This window comes from Nerophis lumbriciformis, linkage group LG37 (genome assembly GCF_033978685.3).
Source record: "Nerophis lumbriciformis linkage group LG37, RoL_Nlum_v2.1, whole genome shotgun sequence".
NCBI classification, from domain to species: Eukaryota; Metazoa; Chordata; class Actinopteri; order Syngnathiformes; family Syngnathidae; genus Nerophis; species Nerophis lumbriciformis.
This window is the reverse complement of record NC_084584.2, coordinates 25,086,678-25,102,305: the sequence shown is the minus strand read 5'-3', so window position 1 is coordinate 25,102,305 and position 15,628 is coordinate 25,086,678. Positions and strand designations below refer to the sequence as shown.

General features: G+C 43.5%; 1 protein-coding gene across 1 annotated transcript; it reads left to right on the top strand.

Annotated features, from left to right (window-relative positions):
• On the top strand, nucleotides 1-14,553 carry tap2a (transporter associated with antigen processing, subunit type a). Its single transcript, XM_061930972.2, has 11 exons — nucleotides 1-526; nucleotides 6,462-6,576; nucleotides 6,646-6,776; nucleotides 7,085-7,290; nucleotides 7,386-7,583; nucleotides 7,725-7,853; nucleotides 7,989-8,177; nucleotides 8,245-8,418; nucleotides 9,241-9,400; nucleotides 9,477-9,613; nucleotides 11,565-14,553. The coding sequence occupies exons 1-11, from the start codon at nucleotides 28-30 to the stop codon at nucleotides 11,754-11,756; spliced, it is 2,130 nt and encodes a 709-aa protein (XP_061786956.1). The 5' UTR covers nucleotides 1-27; the 3' UTR covers nucleotides 11,757-14,553.
• Nucleotides 14,554-15,628: the final 1,075 nt, after the last annotated feature.

Here is a 15,628-nt window from a genome sequence, read left to right as displayed (position 1 = left end):
TAAAAGCTTATTAACACTGCATGTAAAATGGCGAAGAGATGCTTGGTCCTTCGTCAAGTGACTGCTTTGACTTTGGCACTTTGCGTGGACGCCTGCTTTGTGTACGCGGCCGTGGTCGTGGAACACGCGCACGGGACCGGTGCGAGTTCCGCATGGGTGTTTGCGCTGCTGAGGTGTTTGGCGCTCGGCGCGGTAACCGTGGCGGCGCTCGGAGGACTGCCGCCGGTACCGGCTCGCCTCCTCGCCGCGCACTGTGCACTTCCCGCCGTGATGGAGACCGGGACCGCGGTGCTGGGCCTGGAGGACAACCGGTGCGGCGTGGTGGCGGACGCGCGCTGCTGGCTGATGTGCACCGGAGCCTCGCTGGCTGCTGCCTTCTTTTGGGAAACGCTCCTCCCGGTCTCCGATGGCGAAGGAAAGACGCAAAACAAGCCCAGAGTGTTGTTCATGAGAGTGGTCCGCATGTACAAGCCGGACTATCCCGCGATGCTCGCTGCCTTCTTCTTCCTCACCCTGGCTGTTGTCTGTAAGTACACTAAAGATTATAAGAACGACAGTATTGTCGGCAGGGCCGCCGCTAGGGATTTTGGGCCCCATGAAAATAATCTTTACAGGGCCCCCAACACAGTGTCATTATTTTTTCTGTATTATAATTTCATCATCATTAGGGGCCTCTCTGGGCCCCCTCCATCATGGGCCCCTAGAATCCGTCTCCTTTACCCCCCCCCCTTTTCGGCGCCCCTGATTGTCGGTGTGCCTAATAAAGTGCAGTACGAGTCATAACAAACAAGAAAGCCAAAACATGGACATGTTTTTCCTAATCTCAGCAGTTCCACGCACAGTTTTATAAATGGGGCCACAGGTACTTTACTCAAATCAACTTTCACTTTCATGCCCGAGTTGCATTACGAGGAAGCCAGAACACTTCCAGTAAGTGTTCAACCTTGGTATTGGTATTGTATAGAGATGCAGATAATATCGGACTGCCGATATTATCGGCCGATAAATGCTTTAAAATGTAATATCGGAAATGATCAATATCGGTTTCAAAAATTATCGATATCGGTTTCAAAAAGTAAAATTTATGACTTTTTAAAACGTGCCGGGCCAGTCACATAATATCTACGGCTTTTCACACACACAAGTGAATGCAAGGCCTACTTGGTCAACAGCCATACAGGTCACACTGAGGGTGGCCGTATAAACAACTTTAACACTGTTACAAATATGCGCCACACTGTGAACCCACACCAAACAAGAATGACAAACACATTTCGGGAGAACATCCGCACCGTAACACAACATAAACACAACAGAACAAATACCCAGAACCCCTTGCAGCACTAACTCTTCCAGGACGCTACAATATACACCCCCCCCCGCTACCTCATACCCCCCCCCCCCCCCCCCCACCTCAACCCCACCCACATCAACCTCCCCATGCTCTCTCAGGGAGAGCATGTCCCAAATTCCAAGCTGCTGTTTTGAGGCATATTAAAAAAAATAATGCACTTTGTGACTTCAGTAATAAATACGGCAGTGCCATGTTGGCATTTTTTCCCATAACTTGAGTTGATTTATTTTGGAAAACCTTGTTACATTGTTTAATGCATCCAGCGTGGCATCACAACAAAATTAGGCATAATAATGTGTTAATTCCACGACTGTATATATCGGTATCGGTTGATATCGGAATCGGTAATTAAGAGTTGGACAATATCGGATATCGGCAAAAAAGCCATTATCGGACATCTCTAGTATTGTAGAATGATGAGTTAAAAAACATCATCACGCTTTGGTGATATTTTTGTATTATATGTTTTTCAATGCCCATCTACATCTATCCATCCATTTTCTACCGGTTGTCCCGTTCGGGGTCGCGGGGGATGCTGGAGCCTATCTCCGCTGCAATCGGGCGGAAGGCAGGGTACACCATGGACAAGTCGCCACCTCATCGCAGGGCCAACACAGATAGACAGACAACATTCACACTCACAAAAAATTTTTTTGAAATTGTTCTTGTTTTTTTTAAGTGCAACAGCAGCGGTTCAGTAGGCTTGAGTATTCATTGAAAACAAAGCAGATGTTAAATTTAAAGTCAGAGAAAAAAACAAAAGTGCGTCAAAAGGAAATGGCTCTGAAAAAAAATACCACTTTCCTCATCTTTTGGAATACAAGGACCGCTTGTTTGAACATTTGATTTGTTTGACAAACTTTCTGTGATGCAATCAAGTTTTTTCTCTACTGTAGTGTAGTAGTGTTTGAGAGCAGAACTAAACGTAAAGAAAGGACAAGAGATCGCATTAGTTTGTGTTCATTTGTGGTTGCTATGCCTAAATACAACTACGAAGACCTGCTTGTGCAAATAAACTAACGTCATGTTAATGTTAATAAATATTTTAATTGTTGGTCCAATCCACCGTATTTTCTTTCTCGACTTGCATAACAAAAACTAAAAGCTTAGTTGTTGTGCAGGAAAGCCAAGTGCTTTATTTGACACGGATGACCACATTATAGCCTCTTTGGTGATATTTGTGAGCATCAAGAAAATACCCTTAATAATATGAATAAACTAGATTAATAAATTTCAACAGCATATGCATTTTGATATTGCCAGCAAAGATTCATGCTGAACAACAGGGACATCTATAGCTAAATAATGAGACAAATACATAAAAACAACATGAATTGTAGATGAGACTAATATTTGTAGCAGGAAATCAACTGCAAACAAACTTATCTGGTTTCTCATTAGCGTCACGATCACAGCAGCACGGCACTTGTTATGTCAATCATGTACCGTACTTAGCGATGCACGAATAAGTCCAACTTTGCCTATTACAGATTAATGTTTCATTTGTGGACCCCTCCATATGTAAAGACATGATGTGCCTCTAATCGTTTCTTCTTTAAATACCGTGGGTGTCAAATGAATTGAGGTTGTAGCGAGCAGTAACCTATGGTGGTGATAAATGATTTAAATGTTTAAAAAATATATTTTTCTTGATTGTAAAAATCCACCCCATTCCATTTTAAATATCTTTTTCATGATCACTTTTATATTTGCCTCTAAACCTTTTAAAATACGCCCAAATCTGCACTGATTCAGGTAAATAAACAGTCGCCAAACGGGGCTCTAGACCACCGCCTTAATCCCGGAGGTGCTCGGATGCTATTTCAATGAATTTCTGGGATTTATGCGCAACCTTGCAACTTTGTCAAAGGCCTGCAACTTCCCTGCGCATTTTTGCCATTTAGCTCAATTTTCGCCAATCGAGTGGCTCTCAAACGCGCACGTCAACTGTCTAATCAAAAGTTATGTTTGTTTCTTGTGTAGACCGAGCAGGAAAAACAATACGTAACAAAATAGTAACTCTTTTTTGCTCAGACGGCACACCTGTCTTCGTGCTGGTAGCTCAGACTTACTTCCCGTTTCTGTCTACAGCAGGGTTGTCAAACTCATATACAGAGTGGGCCAAAATTTAAAACTGAACAAAGCCGCGGGCCAAGGTTGAACAAATTAACCTTTTAATAGGGACCCAAACAAGTTTTGCATTGAATATTGAACAAGCAAGGCTTATATAACTTTATAGTGACATGCAAAATCAAGTTTCAAATAATAATAATACTAATTAAAAAATATCAATGGCATATCAAATACAATTTAAATAAAAATGTAATGCCTCTTTTCTATTTGCAGCCTTGTGAGGCAAATATCAACATTAACTTTTTCCACAGGCTAATAAATTTGAAAATAAAATAACAATGAATAAACCAACCATTCAGGACTTTAAACTGCTCAGTTTGCAACACACTGATCTAATCTGATGTGCCCAAGCCAGATACCTGCCATCTTTTCTTGGATGCTAGTTCATTAATGTCGGGGCTCAGGCTTTGAGCTGAGGCAACCTTCATTATCGAACGAAGGTGTTCAACAGTCATTATATCTCGTCCACCCGGACCACAGTTTTGGGGCGTGCCTTAAAAGCACTGCCTTTAACGTCCTCTATGAGCTGTCGTCACGTCCGCTTTTCATCCATTCTAACATCGTTCAGGCCCAGTCACAAGATATGTGACTGGGCCAGCACTCGTTGGACTGGCTGAAAAGCAGATCTGACGATTATCGGGAGGGGATCTGAAGTTTGGAAGACTCTCGGGAGGGTTGGCAAGTATTAGAATTAGCGGTGAATGCGTTGTTACCACGGCACCGCCGCAATATATAATCGGCGGGCCAGCTTTAGTGTTAATTTGATATCGGCGGGCCAAATTTGGCCCGCGGGCCAGAGTTTGACGCCCATGGTCTACAGTGCTAATAAGTAGATAAACATTCAGCAACACACCGTGTCCTCACTTCCTAGTTGACATGTATTGACCTAGCAAAGACACAGCATTTATATGACATAGAGATTGTGAAGTGTGATAATAATCGCATCGTCTGTCATTTATCAACAAAAAGTTGCGCTATTGATTGCTCAACAGTTCACAAATGTTCTTAATACATCCATCCATTTCCCACCGCTTGTCCCTCTCCGGTTGTAGCCTATCCCAGCTGCATTCGAGCGCAAGGCAGGGTACATCCTGGACACCTCTTCGCAGGGCCAACACAGATAGACAACATTCACACTAATGTGCGGTGGGTAATGTGTTGGAACATAAATGAATGTTTAAGATAGACAAATACATTTCAGGTTCAAAATAAACACAGAGAATGTCTCCAACTTGTGGACGACAGAGCAGACGGCGTACAATAAGGAAACCTTTGGGGGTGTTTCTTTCTATAATTATTTATCATTATTATTGGTTATACTTAAACCATACAGTAGTTTGACAAGGAGCTCTGAGTCTATGCTTTTACTGTTATAATATAGCATCTACTTATATGTTTCCTGTGTAAATCCTGTGCTTTTTGAGGTTAAGGTTATAAGGAACCAGTGTTGGGACTAACGCGTTACAAAGTAACGCGTTACTGTAACGCCGTTACTATCGGCGGTAACTAGTAATCTAACGCGTTATTTTTTATATTCAGTAACTCCGTTACCGTTACTACATGATGCGTTACTGCGTTATTTTTTATGTAGTATCGGCTAGAAACTGAGAAGATCTGAGTGTTGCAGCGCTGCTGAAGAGGCGACAAAAAAGAGGCGCGCCGCGCGCTGTCTGTGTGTACGTGTGTGTGTGTGTGTGTGTGAGTGTGTGTGTGTGGAGGGGGCGTGTCTGTGTCTACTATCAAGACGTCATGGCGAACCCCGAAGCAGAGTTTCTTAAAATGGAGATATTTTCAGTACGTTTCTTTTATCGACCACAAAGAAAAGAACATTTTAGTTGAATGTAAGTTTCAAATATGCTGAAACAGCGACAAAAACAACATGCTTCGACGAAGCTAGTAAAGAGACACACACTTCACCTCCACCTCCAACAGCGGCTGGATTTTAACGAGGCACTGCACACTGAAGGTACACACACTCTGTCAATTCTCTTATATACTCTTTCATTTTAAACTTTTAGAGTGTTTGATTATCACATCACTCTAAATGTTTAGACTATAAAGTTCACAAACCTAAAGAGGGATACTAGTGGGCCAGGCTAATATTTCCTTTTCTCTAAACTAAGTGGGGAAATGTGTAGAGTGTTCTGGGCTTCAGACATGATTTTATTTCAGAATTCCTTGAGAAAACGCCTGGTTAGGCTTTATGTATGTAGTGTGTGCCTTTCTTGTTTTACAGCTATGTTGTTATTATGCTGTTTGTTACTTATGTATGTTAAGTTGCAGCTATTTAAAATAGTTTTGTCAATTTGTTCTGGTCTGAAACAAATTGGCCCTTTAAAACATATCTTTGTCTTTGTGTGTTGTATGTAGAGCACATTGCTTAGCAGAGTTCAGTGATGCAAATGCATGTCAAGTTGATCAACAGATTGTATTATTCTCCAGTGCAATAACAGTACTAAAATGAAGGCTAAAAGGGCATTAAATGGGGCCTTAAAATAAAAAATAAAAAACATATAAGTAACTAAATAGTTACTTTTCACAGTAACGCATTACTTTTTGGTTTAAGTAACTGAGTTAGTAACTGAGTTACTTTTGAAATAAAGTAACTAGTAACTGTAACTAGTTACTGGTTTTCAGTAACTAACCCAACACTGTAAGGAACACTGTAAAAATTGATAGCAAATTCATCAAATCTCATCAAATCATAAAAAAAGTCACATAAATCCTGGAGGATACTTGTTTTAAGGTCAATGCAATTATTTCTACAATACCAAAACTTACTGGCAGTGTTCTACTGTAGCTTCGTACATCACAGCCCACGTATTTAATCGACTCACAGGTACTGGATCAAAACCAGAGAATCATTGACTCACAAGGGCGTGCGAGTTTCTGCGAGATCACCTCAGTCACCTCGTGTCAGTGAAAGGAATTCCATTTTCCATCAGTAGTATGTCTCATTGTGTGTGTGTCTCAGGTCAGATGTCCATTCAGTTTTACACGGGGAAGATTATTGACAACCTGCGTGCTAATTACTTGCCAAATGAATTCTTCTCAGCGCTCCTCCTCATGGGCCTCTACTCTTTGGGAAGGTGCGCATAAACAACCTTGCACCCCAGAAGCCCTCCGATGTGTCTTGACGTTGTCATTTGTTTGATCAGCTCACTGGGCGCAGGCTGCAGAGGGGGTCTCTTTACGTGGGCCAGACACTCTTTTACGTGCAGAGTCAACTGCAAACTGTTTGAAGCTTTGACCAAACAGGAAGTTGGGTTTTTCGAGACGGTACAGATAGGTAAGGCCCAGGAGCAGACCTTGGCTGTGTCTCAATTGGCGTACTGTCGTACCAACACTCTAGAGTGCAAAAGTGCATTGACATGGAGTACGGCAAAATGCAGCGCACTGTTAGTACCAGGATGTCGACCTCAAAAGTGAGTGCGCAGTGATTGACACCAGTGTGACAGCGGTTATTCACTATAAAGACTAAGCGTAAGGACAGCAGTATGCGAATTGAGACACAGCTATTACCATTGCCTTCATTAACACACTTTAACCCAGAGGGACGCAGTGAGGGTTTTTTAAGCGCATGTGCTTTGCGTGCAGGTGAACTCACAAGCAGGTTGTCTACGGACACCAGCATGATGGGGGATACAGCGTGTCTCAACGTCAACGTTCTGCTGAGGAACCTCATCAAGATGGTTGCCAACTTGGTCCTAATGTTGCAACTATCATGGCAGCTGACACTTATAGTGTTGATGGTGGTCCCGGTTTCGAGCCTCATACAGAACATCTACAACAAGCACGAGCAGGTCATGCACCATCTAATCACCCCAGAATTTACGTACTAATTTTACTCTTATGCAGAGTCCTCACTGTCAGGTTTGTGGGACATTTTCTTCTCCAGCGGTTGAAGCTGGCCATACAGAACTCCCTGGCCGAGGAAAAAAAAACGGCCCATGAGATCCTTTCGGGTATCCGTACGGTACGGAGCTTTAGCGCTGAGAAACACGAGGCCCGTCACTATGACAACCGGCTGCTGGACACGAACGTCCTCAAGAACCAGCGGCAAACTGTCAGGATTGTGTACCTTCTCGGAAGGAGGGTGAGGTGTTGTTGCACGTACAGCAAGGATTTATGGAGATTGGGAACAGGGGTCTGATAGCTGGTGTGTGTGTGTGTGTGTGTGTGTGTGTGTGTGTGTGTGTGTGTGTGTGTATGTGTGTGTGTGTGTGTGTGCGTGTAGTTGACAGATTTGGTGATGCAGGTGCTGATCTTGTGGTATGGCAGGTTGTTCATCCAGAGGGGGAAAATGAGCACCGGCCACCTAGTCACCTTCATCCTCTACCAATCAGATCTTCAGTACAACATCATGGTATGATCACTGAAACGTCGCTGCACCTCAGTATTCCGTGTACTGATTGCCAATCAATCAATCTTAATTTGACTAATATTTACTGGAGAATGACCTGCTGGCAGTTGTCGTTACACCCCTAATGTCTACTGTCAGGCACTAATCTACATCTGCAGCAACATGCTGAACTCAGTGGGGGCCGCTGCTAAAGTGTTTGAGTATCTGGATCGAGAACCTCAGATCAACACCAAGGGGGAACTGGCACCCAATCAGCTTCAAGGACACATTGTCTTCTGCAATCTGAACTTTGCCTATCCGAAGCGCCCTGACATACCTGTGCTAAAGGTGGGTTTGACACCGTCCTTGTTTGATTTCTGCACTAAAGCATGAAGGCAACCACCTTTTCCACCAGAACTTCTCTTTGGAGCTGAGAGCGGGTGAGATGACAGCGCTGGTGGGACCGTCGGGAGAGGGGAAGAGCACTTGTGCGTGTTTGCTGAAGCGCTGGTACGAGCCGGGGGACGGTAAAATCCTGTTGGACAAGGTTCCCCTGGAATCCTACAACTGCCGCTACCTCAGCAAGAAGGTGAGAGGCTCAAAAAGGCAACTGCTGTGTTGATCAGTCACAATTAAAACTTGCATATCTTCTGATCCCAGTATGACGGCCCAGCACACTGGACAAGTTTGTTATCATATTCTCATCAGCCACGCGCCTCCGTCATACATTAATTGACATTTTATATTTGCTTATTCACGCAAAAAGGGAGCCGCCATTGATCGCTGGGCCATAAGCACAGCGCATGATCTGCATATAAGGAAGGGCAGTCCTGATTATTAGATTCATTGTCTTGTTCTGCCTTAAGTAACTGCTGTTCTTCATTGGAGGTCCTTTAAGGGCATTTCTTCTTAGAAATGAATAGAAAGACTGAAAATAATCTATCGAGTCAAAAACATGGCACGCTTGCTTACGTGGTGTTCCATATGCTGCATTCTAATGACAAGTTACAACAAAAAACCCATGAAATCTAATTTGTAAAGTAATAATGTTTCGATTTTACTTAAGCTGCATCACAAAGAAATGCTGCCATTCTATTCAAGGCATGGTGAGTAGCGAATAGAACCAGGGCAGAGAAGCCTTCCCTAGCCGGCGAGGATAGCTGACAAACGATGAGAGTGAAGAAGTGTTGGTGATGAGTCCTCAAGTATAATTAGTTTATTTGTGATGCAGCTCATGAAGTAGAATTTCCCATTGTTAGAGATCGCATCCATACTTTAAAATGCACATTAGTGTCCCATACCTGGTTTAAACGACAACAATCTGAAGATACTATGTCAAGGAATCGAACACTCACATTGCAGTAGTATGTGCCCAGCTTCATACCAAACTAACCTGTTGGTGTTTTGACAGATCGCCTTGGTAAACCAGGAGCCAGTGCTCTTCTCAGGCACAATTGGAGACAACATCGCCTACGGACTTGATGACTGCTCCATTCACACCATTCAGGAAGCGGCTGGACTGGCTGACGCCCACAACTTCATCATGCAGCTGGACAAAGGCTACGATACAGGTAAGGGTGTCCGGTTTGAAGTAGGAGAGAAAAATGGAGGCTTGTGTTTTGATGCGTCTTTTCTGGGGTCTCTCAGAGGTAGGCGAGGGGGGCAGCTTGTTATCCAAGAGCGAACGGCAGCGGATCGCTGTTGCTCGAGCGCTGGCCAGGCAGCCACAGGTCCTGATTCTGGATGAAATAACAAGCTGCCTGGATGAGGACAGTGAAAACAAGGTATGGTGATGTGAGGTTTTGTCAGCATCAATTGCAAAAACTACAAGTTGTGGCAGAAAAGTTCTAAGATTGTTTACGCTATTTGCATTCTTCGGTGTGAGGTGGCATTGTCCACTGCGGGTTCTTGCCACAGCGCCAGATGATCAACCAGCACATCCACTGAACTCCTGCAGCATTTGCTTCATGTAGTGCGCAAAGAGAGGTGAGAGTTGTTGCAGGACAACTCTTGGCTACTTTCCCAATACAACACAGCTGCTCATGGCCGTGCAGGGGCAACTTGCCTACTCATAAGTTAAAGTTAAAGTACCAATGATTAGACCAGACTCCGTGTGTTTGATTCCTCTTTCCTGACTCCTTTTGAAGACGTAGACAACATCAAGATGGGCGTGACAAAGCTGTGGAGGATTTTTTTTAAATATTCCTTCCAAGAGTCGCGTTGCAACAAAGACTTTAAAGATTCATACATGCAAGACATACGGAAGAATGGAGATAGTTTCTTTCTTACCTTGTACTGTGAAACAATTATTTAAGCTTGGGGAGAGAGTGACTGCTGCGGCCACACACACAACCAAAAGGTTTGTCAATCAAATAACCCGTAAAAGAAAAATTACATTCCAAAGAGACGCCATGCTGTTTCTACAAAACAAAAATTCCTCAGCATAGGTGGAGCTTCATCTTCGAGTTGGGGACAAGATCCTGCCCCAAGTGGAGAATTTCAAATACCTTAGGGTTTTGCTTACAAGACAGGTACGAGGGTATTGTTAGATGTGCAGGCAAATCGGTCCGTCGTGGTGAAGAGGGAGCAGAGCTGAAAAATTAAGTTCTCAACCTACCGGGCTATTTAGGTTCCTATCCTCACTTTTGGTCATGAGCTTCAAGGTTGTGACTAAAGGACAAGATTACAGGTATAAGCGGCCGAAATGAGTTTCCTCCATACGGTGGCAAGGCTCTCACTTAGAGATAGGGCGAAAAGCTCTGTCATTCGGGAGGAGCTCGACGTAAAGTCACTGCTCCTTCAAACTGAATGAGCCAGATGAGGTGGCTCGGGTACCTGGGTAGGATGGGCCACGGTGAAGAGACAATGACTCCCAGCCGGCCTGAGAAAGCAATATGATTCTTTAGGAGGCGATGAAGGAAGTAGCTGAGGAGAGAGAAGTCCGGGCTTCTTTGCAGAGGCTGCTTCCCCGACAACACAACCCTAGATAAGCGAAAGAAGATGAATGGATGGAGTCCTCAGCAAAACAATCCAAGTCCAATTCCACACCTCAATGAAGTCCCCGAGACCAACAAGAGTCCCCAGTCGCTGCCCGCAGTCTCTCTCGCTCCAAGTGGCCAACCAGAGAGCCATGTCCAGACCTCTGGGCTCCACGGCATGCCCAAGCCATCTGTTCTCCTCCTCAAGGTGGGACATGCACCCCTCCAGCTCCAGGAAGCCCTAGACCAGTACAAATGTCCCGCTAGAGAAACTCTCCGCCAGTGGCGCCAGGTTTACTGATGTCGTCGCTGCTGCTGCCAACTCTGCCGGGAATGAGGGAGTGCTGTGTTTTTGTTGTGGCTGGTGTTTAGCGCTCACATTGGCTGTGTTAACTTGTTTTTTCACCTTCAAAACATCTCCATTCCAACATGCTTTAAACAACTCCATGAACGCTCTATTTGAACAACTGGGGAAAGCGTTACTGCCACCGTAGTCGGCTGTCAAATCGAAGGTTGGGGAAAGTGCGTTAGACTCCAGGAAGATTACTTGTAGTTTGTAGTGGGACTTTTCTGACAAATGGTGCATTTTGATACACAAACAAGACAAATAAGTCTAAATGAAACACTATGTAAGGGTAAATCATAAGTTTTAATAATGTTTTTGTATCAGTGTGTCGTGTTTACTTGTCTTAGCCACTGAAATTGCAGAAGTCCAGGCCGAAACACGTTCAAGCCAAATTGTATTCACATCCTTCAGGTCCTGCGAAACCTGGCCAATCGCCTCAACCAAACTCTTCTGGTGATTGCTCATAGACTCAACACCATCGAGAAGGCCGATCAGATTGTAGTGATCGGTGGCGGCAGGGTTCAAGAGCTGGGAACCCACCGAGAATTGCTGGCCAAGAAGGGGATCTACTGCAAAGTGAGAGAGAAGCTTGCCACAAATTGAAGCTACTGACAGGCTCCATTTACCATTAGGTATTTCCAAGGTTCTATACTGCTATCATAATACAACAAATTTAAATATTTATCTCAATAGATATACAGTATGACTCAGGTTTTGTCAAAGGATTGTTAAAACTTAAAATTAATAATTAAAATAAAGCCTAATAATAAAAGTATTTTATAATGAGTAAACAAAGGTTGCTGTGTTAAAATACCTCAATTAAAAAACTTAAATGGTATCACTGATTTTGCATCATCTGTTATGGTGATTTTGTTCATAAAATTGTTGCTATAGCAGGGGTCTCAAACTCAATTTACCTGGGGGCCACTGAAAGCAGAGTCTGGGCGGGGCGGGGCTGGGCTGCATCAGGTATTCCACAAGAAAAGCTTTGTTGAAAAAATTCCAAACTTCGTGGTGGCACTGTCGTGTTTAGCCAACGCACGGAGAACGTCTCAATGCACGGAGAAGGTCATTTCCTTCATGTGTGTCATTTCTGCTTTCTCCCGTTCAACAGCACGGCGGTGGATAATAGCCCGGTAGCAGTCTTCTTTGTTTTTGCGCTCGATGTTGATGTCTTTCATGATTATATAAACACCGTGGGATTCGAAGATGGCACGCCGGATGACACTCCGGCGTGCCGTTACTTGTAAAGTAATTGGAAATGACACCAATCATCATCAATCTGTGGTAAAGGTTTTGCACAAAATCAGAGTTTGAAAGTACACATGAGAATACACACTGGTGAAAATTCACATTGCTGTTCAATCTGCAACAGAAGCTTTTGTGGACGATCAAACCTTGTAAGACACATGAGAAAACACACAGGAGAGAAAGTGTTGAGTTGCAGTGTGTGTGGTGAAAGATTCTTTTATAAGTACCAGTGTGAGAAACACAAGTGTGCTGGTGAGAACAGCAGCAGCAAATGAAACTGCAGGATTTGAAATAAACTGTCAAGACTTTCATTTTGACTTTCTAACAACATCAGCACATATAACATGTGTGACATTGTTGTTTGTGTAACAATCTTTTTAATATGCTTCTATATTTATAGATGTTATTTTATATTAGTGCTTTTTTCAGTCAAGTACATGCATTAATATGCAACATTGTGTACTTTTATTAAACATTGAACAGAACAATTTGACTGAAAAGGTGAGAGTAAACACTACAATACATATTTTACATTCAATAAGCATTTTATGTGTATATATATTCATCATGGGACGGTATAGCTTGGTTGGTAGAGTGGCCGTGCCAGCAACTTGAGGGTTCCAGGTTCAATCCCCGCTTCCGCCATCCTAGTCACTGCCGTTGTGTCCTTGGGCAAGACACTTTGCCCACCTGCTCTCAGTGCCACCCACACTGGTTTAAATGTAACTTAGATATTGGGTTTCACTATGTAAAGCACTTTGAGTCAATAGAGAAAAAGCGCTATATAAATATAATTCACTTCACCAAGCTGTTGTTGATAGGAATGTAGTAATAAAAGACAAATGAACTCAAATAGAAATATATAAAGTGTTCATCATGTGAGGCAAAGCAAGTACAACGCAAATAGCGAAATGCAAATACAAAATAATGACCCACAAATAACGATGTTACCCTATAATTGATCTGGATTATCGGAGACTGTTATTGTCGGCGGACACTAAGCGCCTTGTTAGCCTGCTCATTGTGTTTTCTGATTTTGTGCCTGAGCCTTTTGTTGCAGTGCCTTTTTGTTCTTTTGGTACCGTAGTTTTTGTTTTTTAATTATTGACTCTGTGGACATTAAAGGACTTGTCCTCTGCGCTTTTTGGGATCCACCACAGTAAGCCATGACATATACGTATAATGTCCCGCTGGGCAGCAACTTCAGAAACTTCGATTTGAAGTGTTGTGAACGCAGCGTGCTGAATGTCCGTGTGTACCCAATAGAAACGAGGCAGCCATCTAGGCACGGAAGAAAACTCTCCATAGCAACACTACTGTAACTTTCACTTATTGAGAGCCACATACCCTACCGTGATTGGTAGGTTAATTGAGCTCCACACTCAACACTGTAAAGTGCCATTCATATAAAACTTGCGAGCCGCACTAACATTAAACTTTCCTATTAAGATGGGGGCCGCAAAATATTGTCTCGGGGCCCGCAATTGGCCTGCTGGCCGCGAGTTTGAGACCCCTGTGCGATAGCATTGAGGAATGTAATACAAAAGCAAGGTGACTAAAGTCATGCTTCGATATACTGTAGTTAGGATTTAAGTAGTCTTAGTTTTTAACATATATTGACACAAACCCACTGATTCAGTTTGCCCAAAGCCTCCAAGACAAATCCTTACTGTCCGTGCTTAAGATGTGCACAAGACGGTGCACCAATTGCGGTGATAGGGAGTGGTATGGAACCGCTTGCCAAGAGTGAACCGCCATTTCAGGGCTTGAAAGCTGCAATGTAAAATGGCGGACATAAACTGGCTGCATGGGTTGTGTCTTTTGGCAATATTAGCATGTGGGAAAGTCCCTTCTCTGTGGATTTTTGCTTTCGGTTTCCTTGTGACGAGATGTGCCTTACATCTTGTCAAAGTAACCCTTACTGATAGCCAGAAATAAGCGGCTTCCTTCAAAGCTGCTCTGAAAAGCCACCTAAGGCGGTGCCTACCCGTAACTGGGAATAGACAAAGTCTTTAATTTTTTTTAAATTTCAAATCTTTATTTATTTTATTGCAGTAACTTTTGTCTTTTAACACTTTCTCTGTGGCACTGTGTTCTATCTGTATATTTTCCAATGTTATTTTAGTTAAAAGGATTTCAATTGAAACAAGCTTTGGCTTCCTTGAATAATTTTCTTTTAGTTGACCTTGTTACCCGTGAATCTGTACTGTCATGAAACACCCTTTCCTATGCAAATTTAGAATAAATTCTTCATCAATCAATGAGCTGGAGTATTTTGACTGAAGTCGTTTGTTAGCACTCAACATTAAAAATGCGAGTCATCACTCCTCAGTCTTCTAGGTAAGGTCTATTAAGGTGTACTGGAGAGGAGGCTACGCCGGATAGTCGAACCTTGGATTCAGGAGGAGCAGTGTGGTTCTCGACCTAGTCGTGGAACTGTGGACCAGCTGTATACTCTCGGCAGGGTCCTTGTAGGTGCATGGGAGTTTGTCCAACCAGTCTACATGCTTTGTGTACTTGGAGAAGGCCTTTGACCGTGTCCCTCCGGAAGTCCAGTGGAGAGTGCTCAGAGAGTTTCGGGTATCGTACCGTCTAATTGTGGCGGTCCGCTCCCTGTATGACCGGTGTCAGAGCCTTGCCCGCAATTGCCGGCAGTAAGTCGGATCCGTTTCTAGTGAGGGTTGGACTCAACCAGGAATACCCTTTGTTACCAATTCTGTTCGTAACTTTTATGGACAGAATTTCTAGGCGCAGTCAGGGCGTTGAGGGGATCTGGTTTAGTGGCTGTAAGATTAGGTTCCTGCTTTTTGCTTTGGCTTCATCTGGCAATGCAAGATCTTCAGCTCTCAACGGGTTGGTTCGCAGCTGAGTGTTACACCTAACCTACACTTACACAATTTTCCTCAGACAGTGTCTGTTGTCTGCTTGTTAATTTTCCAAAGCACTGGACAACTCGATAGAAATTGAGTGTCCATAAAAATTTTTTGGGGGGGGCGCCTGTGAAGATTATCATCCTGTATAAATGTGGCATAATAGCAGCTGTAATACATAACATGACGATCTAACGTTGGGGTCGATGAACTCATTTAGTTTAGTTTATTATTTATTCGGTCAGTGGTCAACAAAATAAACAAACAGTGAAGCGACTGGGATGGGAATCAACACCTCCAAGTCCGAGTCCGTGGTTCTCGCCCGGAAAAGGGTGGAGTGCCATCTCCGGGTTG